General features: G+C 40.1%; 1 protein-coding gene across 1 annotated transcript; it reads left to right on the plus strand.

Annotated features, from left to right (window-relative positions):
- The first annotated feature begins 509 nt into the window (after positions 1 to 509).
- Positions 510 to 11,784, plus strand: LOC131240221 (formin-like protein 1). The gene is made up of 4 exons (XM_058238346.1): positions 510 to 2,173; positions 2,279 to 2,478; positions 5,187 to 5,431; positions 10,511 to 11,784. The coding sequence occupies exons 1-4, from the start codon at positions 606 to 608 to the stop codon at positions 11,333 to 11,335; spliced, it is 2,838 nt and encodes a 945-aa protein (XP_058094329.1). The 5' UTR covers positions 510 to 605; the 3' UTR covers positions 11,336 to 11,784.
- Positions 11,785 to 13,640: the final 1,856 nt, after the last annotated feature.

Below are 13,640 nucleotides of genomic sequence, written 5' to 3' on the forward strand. Positions count from 1 at the left end.
TCATGTTTGAACCTTGGATTCCAACTCCATTCATGGAATTCAATACATAGTTTGAACTTTTAACACACCTTCTCTTCCTATATACAAATATAGCCAACTGTCAGATTTGGACTCTTCTCCTCTTCTGCCCCTCTTCCAACCCCTTGTGAGAAATAGTAATATACTCCACTAAAATAAACAAGAGTAAATATCAGTATCAGTATCTCCTCACTCTCCTTCATTTCTGTGTTTCTCCAAAACAGATTTAAAATAATCATTCGACTCAGACTCCATCTCTCCTTTCTCTTATTAAAATACTAATCCCGATCCAACGACATCACCCCTTTACTATCCATTCTTAAAAATAGTTTCTCCCTCTCTCTCCCTCTATCTCTCTCTCTCACTCATTTCACATAGATCTTGTCAGACATTTTTACTTTTTTACCCTTCTTGGTCTGAATCTGTTCTTCTCCAAGTCCTCTCCTAAATAAACATAAAAAATAAAAAATACTCTCTCTCTCTCTCTCTCTCTCTCTCTCTCTTGTCAGAATTCTCTTCTTCCCCATCATCTCCTGAAAAAACACACTGCATTTCTCTATCCTTCCTCTCTCACTGCTCAAACCAAAATGCTCTTCTTCTTCTTCCTCGTCTGCTTCTTATCCTACGCACCCCTTCACTTAACCTACACCCCAACTCCCTTCCATTACCGTCGGATCCTCCACCAACCTTTCTTCCCATTAGATTCCCTCCCACCTTCCCAACCCCCTTCACTCTCCCCTCCACAGCCCAAATTCCCTTCTTCCACAAATACACCTCCTTTCTTCCCATTTTACCCTTCCCCTCCTCCTCCTCCTCCCAAACCTTCTCTCTCTTCCTTTCCTGCCAACATCTCTTCGCTCATCTTCCCTAACAACCCCTCCAAAAAACCCAATTCTTCAAAAACTGCCATCGCCATTGTCCTCCCCATAATCTCCATCGCCATCCTTGCCGTATTGGGGATCTTTTTCTACCGCCGGCGTCGAAACTCTTCTGAGAAGAGCTCCAGATCTGACAGTCATCGTCTCTTTCCACCATCAGATGGCCGAAAGGTCGGTGTCTCTGCAACGAGCTCCGAGTTCCTCTATCTGGGTACTTTGGTAAATTCGCGTAGAGTTGATGGCGAGGGAGATTCAGGCAATGCTGCCAGTAATTCGCCTTACCGGAAATTGGGGTCGCCAGAGCTACAGCCGCTTCCACCTCTTTCCCATCAGTTTCGGCAGAATTACGGAACTGCCACTGATGGCAGAACTAGTTTAGAGGATGAAGAGGAAGAAGAGGAGTTCTACTCTCCAAGAGGCTCCTCGGGTGGGAAAGAGAGCTTGACAGGATCGAGCTCGAGGAGGGTATTTCCAGTAATTCCAGCAGAAAGGAGCTCGAATTCCAGTACTCCATCGTACCCATCTTCGAATTCGGCATCCCCAACTCCGTCGTCGCCGCCTTCAAATAGCCCCTCTCCGACCGTTCGTATAAGCCCGCCTCCTGCAAACAGGCCCTCTCTGCCCGTCCGTATAAGCTCCCCGCCTTCAAATAGTCCCTCACCGCCTTCAAATAGTCCCTCCCCGCAGGCTGGTATAAGCCCCAAAATACCCAAAATCAAATCTCCAGATTCACGATCCAACGGCATTGTAGGCAATATTGGGCCTCTGCGGCCCCCACCACCTGCCCCGCCTCCACCACCACGATCATCGACTCCATCACCTCCAGAGAGAACACTTCCTTCGCCTTCTCCGCCTTCTTCACCGTCAGAGAAAATATCAGATGGAAATCCAGCTAGAGCAGAACGAATTTCTGACATTTCAGGGCAATTTCAGGGGGTGCCAATCAAAACGGGTGATTTTTCTACAAGCCCAATTTTTAATTCGAATCCACCTCCTCCGCCACCGCCACCTCCAGCTGGATTTTGGGATACTCGGATTCCTCCACCACCACCACCCCGGCCAATTTCTAGACCTCCAGTTCTCATCACTCCTCCAAGACCTGTTGGGTCAAAGAATCCAGCAGCCGTTTCACCAGAAGAGTCACCAGATAATTCAAATGCTTTGGAGAGAAATGAGGAGACTCCACGACTGAAGCTGAAGCCGTTGCACTGGGATAAGGTCCGGGCGAGCTCTGATCGGGCAATGGTGTGGGACCAGATCGGATCGAGTTCATTCCAGTATGACTTATTCCTTTTTGAAGTGAATTTATCATTTGGGTTCTTGTTTTCTCTGTAGATGTTCGCTGTTTCTCGTATCAGTTTGTAGAATCTGTTTGATTGCAGATTGAATGAGGAGATGATCGAAACACTGTTTGTTTGTAATAACACAAACACCACACCAAAGGAGATGACCAGGCGGCCCATTCTTCCTTCGCCTGGCCAAGAGAATAGGGTGCTCGATCCAAAGAAGTCTCAGAACATCGCGATTCTGTTGAGGGCGCTGAATGTAACAAAAGAGGAAGTTTGTGAAGCCCTTTTAGAAGGTGAGGACCGTCACCAAAAACTTGCCATGTTTTATGCTTTTGTAGCTTGCTTTGTGTCAATTATCTCTCTTTCTCCATCACTAGGAGTTGAATTTGCTCGCATTTCTGTATTTGTTGCTAATTTGCGTGTGACTGATTCAACTTTACTAGATTGTCTGGACTTGTTTTGGTTTCTGGATGTGAATGTGATCTTTGTTTATTATTATTTTGTTACACATGCCTCCACAGGCAGTGCATTTGTGTGAAACATCCGAGCTATGCATCAGGTGGGCTCCACTGAGTGGATGGCCTGACCCCAAGATCACCCTGGTCTACACGTCCATGGGCAACAAACATGTCGAATGTGTACCGTTGTAAAATTTCTTATGACCACCCATTGCTTTCATACATGAGTAGCCCACCTGATGAGTTGACCAGCCTGATTGTGGGACTGTGTCCCATACATGGTGGGGACCACCAACCACCTGATTCAAGGCCTGATATCCAAAACATGTTCCAAGTTGGCATTTACGATCATGTGCAAAGGGCGGGTGTTTAGCATGACTATGCTTATTGAATTTTAGCTGTAAATGAGTTATAGTAAATTAACTCATTGATTGTAATTAACCTATGTAATAGACTATTAGATAGTGCTTGATTGTAATCAACCTATGTAATAGTCTATAACATTGCGCCTGCAGGAGTTCTACGCTCTCATTGGCAGTCTTCGGTGCGGATAAAGGAGGGTTGCGTCAGGTTGGCAGCCAGTGTTAAATTTATGCCATAGCTTCCAACATGAATCCGAATGGAATGATGGAAAATGATTCATGTAGCCGACCTCAATTGGTTGTGACAAGGTGATGATGATGTTATGATGATGAAATGAGTTGTAGTATTTTAACCTTTGGGTTCATTTCAAGTTATTATCATTCCACTATGTTCTGAATCATCAGAGGTGCTCTGGTCGTATTACATTTGAGTAGTTGCTCGGTAGAGCTATCTGACTTCTCTGATGTTGTATCAGTTTGAAGATGTTCATCTTGATAGATGACACCAATCAGGAGCTGGGTTTTGGGACAGTTAAGCTCAAAGACACTCCATTTTTCAGAGAATGATTATTGGATGTGTCTTACATTCTCAGATGTGGCTATGAATTTGATGAATTGGTGTGGAAAGATTCAATGCTACTTTAGTGAGTGCATCAAATCGTCATTGAAGAACCAATGCATAGGAAGGAAAGCAATGGATTGTGGCTATCAGAAAGCTACTGCAAGTTTGAGACTCCATACTTGATTATTGGATATTAAAACTAATCAAGTTCTGGTCTTATATCATTCTTATGAAATCAGCATTGTTTAATGAAAATGTGAAGCTTTTACTCAGTATAATAAGGCAATGCTTCACAATTAGTACCAAACAAGACAGGTTAAGGAGGGGGTTGTGGTTCACAGAATATTCCATAATTAGTTTTGTGAGCTGTCCCAAGTTTTGATCTTTAGGGGATGTTTGGATATGAATAATCCAGAATGCAGATATGGAAAACCTACCTGGAAATCTGACAATGTGGAAAACAGTGGAAATATGCAAAGGTCAATGGTCAATTTATGTTGTTTGTTTTTTAGGCTAATTTCTATGGTAATGTTGAATGGTCATAGTGGTAGGTGTCTTTCATTATCGTTGAAATGCCTAGTCAATTTTTACGGACATTTTTTTACAAAATAAACAATGAAAAGCACCGTATCTGTTAAAACCAATATCATTTTCAACCATTTCCAGATTCCCAAACAGCCCCTTAGACAACATATTGTGGGCAATGCCTCAGGTTTACTTGTTGGTATAGCCCATTTCACTTTGAGCAATCAAAGCCACATGTTCAGTTGGAGAAGAATTATCGGCCTTTGACTTATTTATGCTCTGAACATAGACGAAGATGTATGCATCTGAACCTAATATAGTGATGTTCTGTAGAAGGATTGCTCTTCATCGTATGATGTTATACACTCTTACTGCTACTGGGAATCAATCTTTATGCATGAGGTGATGAACAGCATAACCTGGGCTTTTGAGCTCTTTGTTTCTTTTCCTTTTTCTTTCATTTTTTTCCCTTTCCTTTTAAAGTTCTCTTCTAGTGTATCCTTTTCATTGATCCATAGGCCACGTAGCTTCTAAAAATTATCTCTATGATTGGTATAGGCTTCAAAGAGCCCATATACCTATGCCAACCCCCCTAACTGTTTCTTTTCTTTGTTCGAGCTGAGGATTTCTTCAGCCCAATAGATGGGTCTTTCTTCCTTTGAACTTCATTCAATTTGTGTTATTATTCACTTTGTAGGTTATTCATGTGGACGCTGATGTTATTCAAATATTTTCTTTTGCTTTGGGGTTTAAGCACCGATGTTGCATTGTGAGGATTTCAAGGGATAATGCCTATAGATTTTGAGAAATGCACAAGCTTTCTTATTGCATTCTTTACTTGATGAGTGATATTTTCAATGGGTTTGTACTCTACTTTATAACACTGCTGAAAAGGTTGTTGCACTGGACGAGTTTTTATGCTTTTAATTTCCCCTTTGAGTGATCTGCTGTTTTGGCCTTCTAGAAATAACTCATGCCTTTAGTATGACTGGAGATGTTTTCTTTGTCCTTGTTTATTGCCTTTTCTGCCCTTATTTCCTCCATGCTTAGGCACTTTTATGTTTCACTAATTCACTGGTCGCTGTTGCAAACAGGTAATACGGACAGCTTGGGTACCGAGCTTCTGGAAACTTTATTGAAAATGGCTCCAACCAAAGAGGAAGAACTTAAACTAAAGGCATACAAAGATGATTCCCCCTTCAAGCTGGGCCCTGCTGAGAAATTTCTCAAGGCAGTTATTGACATCCCATTTGCATTTAAGAGGGTGGATGCAATGCTTTACATAGCCAATTTCGATTCGGAGGTTAAGTACCTCAAAAAGTCATTTGAAACTCTAGAGGTAAATATAAACTGCAGTTACTTTTTGATCGGTTATTTTGATCTACAATATCATTGTTGTTACACTGTTGGAAAACCCATTTAACAAGGATTCTCCATTTTAAAAAGGATGATACTGATGATTTATTAAAAAGAAATGAACACAAATGCATGTCAATGGTACTGAATCCTGACCCAAAGTGCCAACCACTTGGTCCCCTCTATTGCAAGATTATGTTCTAGAATGATTGTCATGTTGGATTATGAGACAATTTTCATACTCAGCTATTATGGCATAACCTCAATTTATTTATTTTTAATTATTTTTGGTATATTTTCTTGACTTATTTTAACTGAATCTTGTTGGATTAGGTTCACAATTCCTAAATTTTAACTATTTTCATGCACCCATATAAGGTGGGCAGGGATAAGGTGCCTGCCATTAATTATCTAACCAGGACCATGGTCATCTTGAATTTTTGTATCCTTTGCCTTCATGCTGAGGAAACAGTCAACTGTCTCTTTCCATATTGTAGATTCACGATGAAGGTTCAGTGGAGAATCATTAAATTTTTTGCCATGGATTGGGTGATGCCATGAAGAATTCGAGAAGTTTCCCTAGCTTCGCAAGGAGCTCCATAGGGTAGGAGAGTCTCTTTAGTGTTTGTTTCTGCTGGTAGGTCTTTGGTCAATACGAAGGAGCATAACAACTGGACTTTTTGTCATAAAATTGATTCATATGAGGTGGGGTTTCAAAAGGCGAGAAGTCGGATTATAAGGTTCGCTTATTTTTTTCGGGTGTTAATAAGAGTCTATTGAAGAATGCTAGGGTGTGGACGTGGCCTTGTTCCTTCAAGATGATCTCTCGGTGCTTTTTCTTTGGCTGGTCTATTCTCTTTTTTGAGTTTTAATAAATTCAATGTTTGTCATTCTTTAAAAAAAAAAAATGAAAAAAGAAAAGTAGAGAACAAATCATAGTATGATCATAGTGCTTTCTCTTTTGCTGTTACATTCTCTTTTTTGAGCTTTAATAAATTCAATGTTTGCAATTCTGAAAAAGAAACAAAGAGAATCATAGTATGATCTCAACCTTCTAAATCTCTCCGTTGTGAAGTTTTGAGGGGTTAAACAAGTGCAGAATATGGCCTTTACAAGGAACCTTGAGAATGACCTGGAAGTGTATGTAGGTGCCATGGGTCTTCATCCCTTTTGAGTGGGGAAGATTCCGTAAAATGGAAATGGTAGCCCCAATGAAAATTCTCAACAAATCTTTTTTCAAGGCTATATCTAGAAGAGAGGATGAGGGAGAGGAGGATATCACTTGCATGCGCATCGTGTGGGACTCGATGGCCCCTCCCAAGAGTTGTAGCCTTTGCTCGGACAACAATTGCAGACAAGACCCTCAAGCTCAATCATCTCTAGAATAGGGTGCATAGTCTCCTAAGTTTGTGTTTCACATGTAGAAGAGGCTTCATGGTGCACAATAATCTGTTTTGCCAACTCATTTTAAGGCATGGTCCAAAATTTCTGGTAGATCTTAATCTTCGGTGGACCACTAGTGAGTATCCCTTTAAAAGTGGGGCCCACCTCAATGCATTTGTTGTATATCCATGTGGTCCATCCTTTTTGCCAACTTATTTTAAGGCATGGTCCAAAAAATGAGGCTGATCCAAATCTTAGGTGGACCACAAAATAAGGATTTAATTCCCACCATTAAAAATTTCTTAAGACATTTTTTTGGGATCAATCTGTTATTTGTGTTCTCCCTTCATCAAGGTCAGGGTCTATGTGACATTATCAATAGGTTCAATGGAAAATAAACATTATAGTGGGCCCTAGGAAGATTTTAACAGTGAGCATTCAATCCCAATTGTGTGGTCCAATTGAGATTTGGATCCCTTCATTTCAAGGATCATGCCCTAAAATGAACTTGAAAAATTGATGGATGGCATGGATATACTACACATAAATCAAGGTGGGCCCCACGTAACAACATAGTGATGCAGGCACTGTGTTGCGTGCACTGCAGAGCATTAAAAAAAATTTGAGGTGTGTGGCTGTGAAACAGCCACGCAGTCCATTCGTTTTTCCAAGACCAAAAATGAAAAGACGAGAGAGAGAGAGAGAGAGAGAGAGAGAGAGAGAGAGAGAGATGAACGAGAAGAAAGAAGAAGAAGGGCAGCCACAGCAGCGCCGCAACCATAGCAGCCCAAGAAGAAGAAGAAGAAGAAAAAGAAAGAAAGGTATTTTTTTTTTTTATTTTCTTTTTTCCTATTTTCTATAGGGTTATGGCCCGTAACAGCCGTTACGGCCCCATAACGGCCATTACAAACCCAAAAAAATGGAGGTGCCCCGTTTCGAGGTCGTATCGCATAACGGTATCAACCATTACCATTATGTATAGGTCGTTACGGCCGATACGTAACCAATTTTGAATACCCTGCAATAGACCCCATACATGTGAACATATGAATGTAGGGAATGAGTGAGTGAAGATTCTCTCTTCTTCTCTATCTCATTTTTCTCTCTCTTTAAGTGGTGATGCCTAAGGAGTTAAGCGCATCCAAGGATCTCTCTATCTTTACTCTCCCTCTTGGATAGGATCTTATTTATAATGAGTTAGGGTTTTAAGGAGAGACACCGATATGGTGCTTCATTATCTTATAAATTTTGGTATGGCCCACTACATTTAAAGTCTCGAGTCATGCCTAATCATGTACACAAATTGACTCCATCCGTCCATTGAACATAGCCATTCATCCTCAATCCAATTCCCATGCAAGTCAACTAATCAAGTGACGGGCCACAAGATCTCAATTATCGGAATTACCATTAAGTATTATGAAATGAAACAAAAGAACAAAGGTCAAAAACATTAGTACAACCATTTAAAGCATTTGGGGTACCAATACTAGTGACACTTGATGGGTGGTCAGGTCTACCAAATCTTAGCTATAAGAGTGTCCCTAGGAGACTAGTGGATCCCCTTGTTGGATCATGTGGATATCATTTGTGTCCTAGTACATGAACCCAACAACACCCACATACAAGCCACTACAATTGACTTAATGAGGCAGCGCAAAGCACATTGCATCAAAAACTTGAACTCCACATACATTCTCAGCCCTAAGGATTAGTTAAAGTTAGTACATAGAAAAGTTAGTCTGGACTAAACATGATGAGTCTCTCCATCCAAAGACTTGTAGTGATCCTCAAATGCAAGTACCCAACAAGTCTAGTATTGAGATCCCATTCCCATGAACACTAACACTCCTATGTAGGGTAGGGCACAAGCACCCTAACTCATCATCAAACCCAATAGTGGAGACCTTCCATACCGCCTTTTCATTGGTTCCCTCACACAGGATGACCACATAAGAATAACAACCACATGTTTGTCCTGTAGCATACTAGTTGTCATAGAACAATAGGGTATTGAGATCCATAGAACAGAATTCTTCCTTGACCAGTGGCCGTTGCGCTCAATCTCGAGTTTTCAAGGACAACTAGTGGAATCCCTATCCTTTAACCCATATACATGTATGTTTTAAAGATATAACCGCACATTAGTTATGGGATTAATAATATGTCTACACAACATCCATGATCATCATGATCTATGGCCAAGATCATCAAATCAGTGGTTGAGATTAACTCATAGGCTTTGTAGGGACATAACACTAATAGCCTTTGGATCTATCCTTCGTTTTTAATGAAATTTAGGACAATGCATCTAGGATAAACATTTTGTCTATCCATCTGGGTAGAGGGGCCAATGACGTAGCCAATCTTTTAGCTAGAGAAAGGCATGACCTGATGTTTGGCACTTTATTAGGTTGCATCTGTGTATCATAGCTAATTGTATAGCTCTAATGCATTTCTATTTATTTCAATATGTTTTCATTCATTTACAGTTTTCTATTTCCATGAACTTGTATTCATAAAGTGTCTTGTAATATTTGGAATTTTGTTCCTCAATTTATCTCTATTATTTAATCTCTCCATCTTTCTAAAAAAGGCATGTTACCATTACCCAAAAAATAATAAGAAGAAAAGAAAACAAGTTCAGTAACCTTCAAAGTCAAGCAACGAAAATTAGGCATGTTCCAAGAGTCCAAAATCAAAGCCCATATGACATTGCCCTACTAGAAATGAACTTCTGGCCATTACCAAGGAAACCATCTTTTACCTTGTACAACCATTCCCTTCTTCCAAATAGAGCAAGGCATTAGCTCTTCAATTTGTCATTTCATGCAAGTTAGGTGTCTATGTAACTTACAGACATGTTTAGCAGCATTGCAGAAAAATAAGATATGAGGTTGTCAGCGTCACGTGATAGCGGGCAAAGCCAGAGATATTGGCAACCAACATGTACACAGGAATATCGTTGGATATTATTTGACAAACATTACTTAGAGCATATGATGTTGAAAATTGTTTCTAGGCTCAAAACCATATTAAGAATATGTCTCGAGCCCAACTAATTTAACTATAGTTACCGTCCACCTAGTGGATGACTTCCAACCTTTCATATGGGTGCAACATCCAACCTGTCCAATAGGCTGGCCCCATCATGAGCATTAACTTGTGCAAAAATCAGCCATATTAACTTACAAAGTGGGCCATACTTGTATTTTACTATTTATCGATGACTAGACATTGTTTTCTATGGTGTGACCCACCTAATAAATAGATAGGGATGATTTTTGTACTACGTGATACTCATGGTGACACCAACCTATTGGAAGGGTTTGCATGTCACATGCACTTAAGAGGTTGAAAGTTATCTGCTGGGTGTACCGTAACCTGTGGTCCAACTGGTTGGACTTGAGACCTTCTCAATAGTTCTCATTAATAATAATAATAATATCATAAAGCAAGGAAAGAAATTTTGATGATTTTTCCCTATAGCAATGTTGTGTTCCACATGCATACCCTGCACCTGTCCGATTCCCTAATTGGGGAAAATGGAGTGACGTTGTTATGTAAGTAGGGGATGTATTTTCAATTTTTTGCAAGAAGCTATACCCCAACGTCTCTTGGATTCTGCTGATTCAGGTTGTTTTAAAAGCCATATTTCTCACTGTTCTTCCTTTCTCAGGCAGCCTGCGAAGAACTCAGGAGCAGCCGGATGTTCCTGAAGCTTCTAGAAGCCGTGCTCAAGACTGGAAACCGAATGAATGTTGGAACCAACCGTGGTGATGCACATGCCTTCAAGCTCGATACGCTCCTTAAACTCGTTGATGTCAAGGGCACCGATGGGAAGACCACCCTCTTGCATTTCGTCGTCCAGGAGATCATACGGTTAGAAGGCTCCCGTCTTTCTGGTGCCAACCAAACTGGATCCCCCGGGAAAAACCAGCAGTCCGCTTTACGGGATGATGTTGAATTCAGGAAGCTCGGCCTGCAAGTTGTTTCAGGCCTCAGCGGAGAGCTCTGCAATGTTAAGAAGGCTGCAGCCATGGACTCAGATGTGCTTTGCAGTTATGTCTCAAAACTCGCTGGAGGAATCGGGAAGATCCGCGAGGTTGTGAGATTGAATGATGCAACGAATTTGCAAGAAAACGGTGCAATATTTTCTCAGGCAATGAATGAGTTCTTGAAGAAAGCTGAGGAGGAAATTATTAGGACTCAAGCTCAAGAGAGTGTTGCTCTTTCTCTAGTGAAGGAGATAACCGAATACTTCCATGGGAATTCAGCAAAGGAAGAAGCTCACCCATTTAGGATTTTCATGGTGGTGAGAGATTTCCTTTCAATTCTCGATCAGGTCTGCAAAGAAGTAGGGAAAATCAATGAAAGGACAATTGTCAGTTCAGCACGGCAGTTCCCAGTGCCCATCAATCCAACATTGCTGCCGGTTTTCCCCAGATTTCATGTCCAAAGGCCAGACAGTTCCGATGATGATGACAGCTCATTGTCACCTTGATGCTCACATCCAGTTCCAACAACGATGACAGTTCGTTGTAACCTTGATGCTCACGTCGAGGCTTGTTTTTTTTTTCAGGTGAAGCTCTTGCTTGTATTTAGACAAATCCAGCCGAAATAGCTTTAGCCGCCGGATGGAAGAAGTTGGGCAGGCCAGCAGATGATAATTAAATCTCGTTTTGTATTCATAGAAATGCATGTAAAAGATTTTGGAATTGTTTCAGTCTCTCTATATATATATATATATACAGAAAGAGGAGTTTAATTCAGAGAAAAATAAGGTGGGACCACCAGATTTGTAAATCTAGTGCTAAATTGAATTCTCGACAAATGCTGTTCAGTCATAGAAACGGGTTCATCGACAGGTTTTGTTTCTCTCCTAGGCATAATGGGATTTGTATTATATGATGGTAGAATGAATCTGAAGCAGATTCTTTTTTCTGTAGTAAATGATTTGACCATATATTTCGATCCGAAGACACCTGAAAAGAGTTTATCAATTGTAACAGTTTTCTGGCTAAACCCTAACTCTCAGATTTTGGTGCAACAAATTGATTATTTTAAGTTTGGAGATGGTAGAATTTTGGGGGTTTTCAGCAGTAATGTTGACAGCCATAGCTGTCTGGTTTGTGGTTTGCTTCAGTTCAGGTTCATAGATTTCACTACTATTTGTAAGGTGCCTGGTAAATCAACTTCTCTAATTTTTCTGTTTTTAACCAGAAACACCTTTCATTGTTCGATTGTTGATCTTTTTAACATTTCTGAAAAAGAAAAAAGAAAAAAATTTAGCAGTCCAAACCAGGTGGAATTATAGTTAGATTATGTTATTCTGCATTTCTCAGTTTTCCATGTCTACATTGTCTATTCTTTCTATCCAAATAGTAAGAGATGCAGCATTTGAGTGTGCTGCAAATCATGGTGCGTAGACCTTTACAATCAAAACTAGTGTACCTGTTAGACATATATGATCGCCCACGTCATATGTGGCTGAGCCATATGGCGGATGGTCATGGCGGAGGGGTTCATTGCCTCAGGTGTTTATATTATATTTGTATTATTATTTGTAATATATTTTTTCTTTTTTACTCCTTGGATCATGTTGGGTGACTACATCTATATATTATTGTTCTCTTTTTGAGGGTTTATGATAAAATGCAAACCTCACCAATCTGGAGTTCTATTATGTGCAGTGATTTTTCTTCATTTTCTCTGAAACCTTTCAATGCACGTGTTTAAGGTAGTCAAAAAAACACACCCACGTTAAGTAAAAACACTACCCACATTAATGAGGCTTACATTTTCTCACTTTTTTACCAAAATTTTATGAAATTCTATTAAAGTTTCATGGGTAGTCACTCAGGAATTGTGGACTTTGGCAGACATTAACTCAAATTTAACAACCTAAATTATGGAATCCACTGTAACTCAGTCACAACCTCAAAATCTGACCACTAATTCATGGAAACTTGTCTGCTGAAATAGGACCATTGGATATTTTTCATTTCAACCATCCAATAAATGTCCACCAACCTGATAGTTATATCATCAAATAAGTGTAATTTTTAGTTTGTAAATGCATATATCACAGTGCCAGAGCATCAAAATTTTAGTCTCCATCTAAATGTGGATGAACAAAACTTCATTTACAATAAAAGAAATTACAACAAATTAAGGGAAACAAGTCCAATATATAAGAACCGTTAGATTCAGCAGCGCCCAACTTTCAACAATTCTGAAGAATTCAAGCCATGCACCCTCTGGACTAACCAACCAATTTTGGCAAATGTAAGGATCCAAATAAAGAAAAGCAAACAATGGTGAACTCAACACTTAGAAATTCACCAAGGCAGTTTAGACCAGCAAAGGAACCAATTGGTAGGCTAATCCATGTTGAACAAGAATCAATTTGCTTCACTAATCAGATACTGTCCGTGTAGTTTACGCACAAGTTCAGATGCAATCTCAAATATGTATTTTCGGGCCATTTGAAGTTCCTCCAATTGGTTCAAGCCATTTTGTGAGCATCATCACCGCTTGTTTTTCAATGAATGAGAGAGAGAGAGAGAGAGAGATTCATACTCCCATCACTAAAACAGAACTATTTAGACATAATCAATGGTGAGTTGGTGTAACACACCATCTGATGTCCATGTGCAGCAGAAACTGTACTATCCACACAAAGCCTTGATGAGCTTAATACAAGGGTAGAGTCCACGTGTTATTGCATGATTTTATTTTTTTTTAATCCATGTGAGTTTGTGATGCAGGACAATTAACCACTTGCTCTAAAAGCTCGAACCAATAGA

Source organism: Magnolia sinica, chromosome 3 (assembly GCF_029962835.1).
Source record: "Magnolia sinica isolate HGM2019 chromosome 3, MsV1, whole genome shotgun sequence".
Classification (NCBI taxonomy): Eukaryota; Viridiplantae; Streptophyta; class Magnoliopsida; order Magnoliales; family Magnoliaceae; genus Magnolia; species Magnolia sinica.

Excerpts from the sequence above, each read along its gene's own strand:
- LOC131240221 (XM_058238346.1), top strand. The coding sequence starts at position 606 with ATGCTCTTCTTCTTCTTCCTCGTCTGCTTCTTATCCTACGCACCCCTT. Across the intron at positions 2,174-2,278 it reads ATCGGATCGAGTTCATTCCA|ATTGAATGAGGAGATGATCG; the intron begins GTATGACTTATT and ends GTTTGATTGCAG. Across the intron at positions 2,479-5,186 it reads TTGTGAAGCCCTTTTAGAAG|GTAATACGGACAGCTTGGGT; the intron begins GTGAGGACCGTC and ends TGTTGCAAACAG.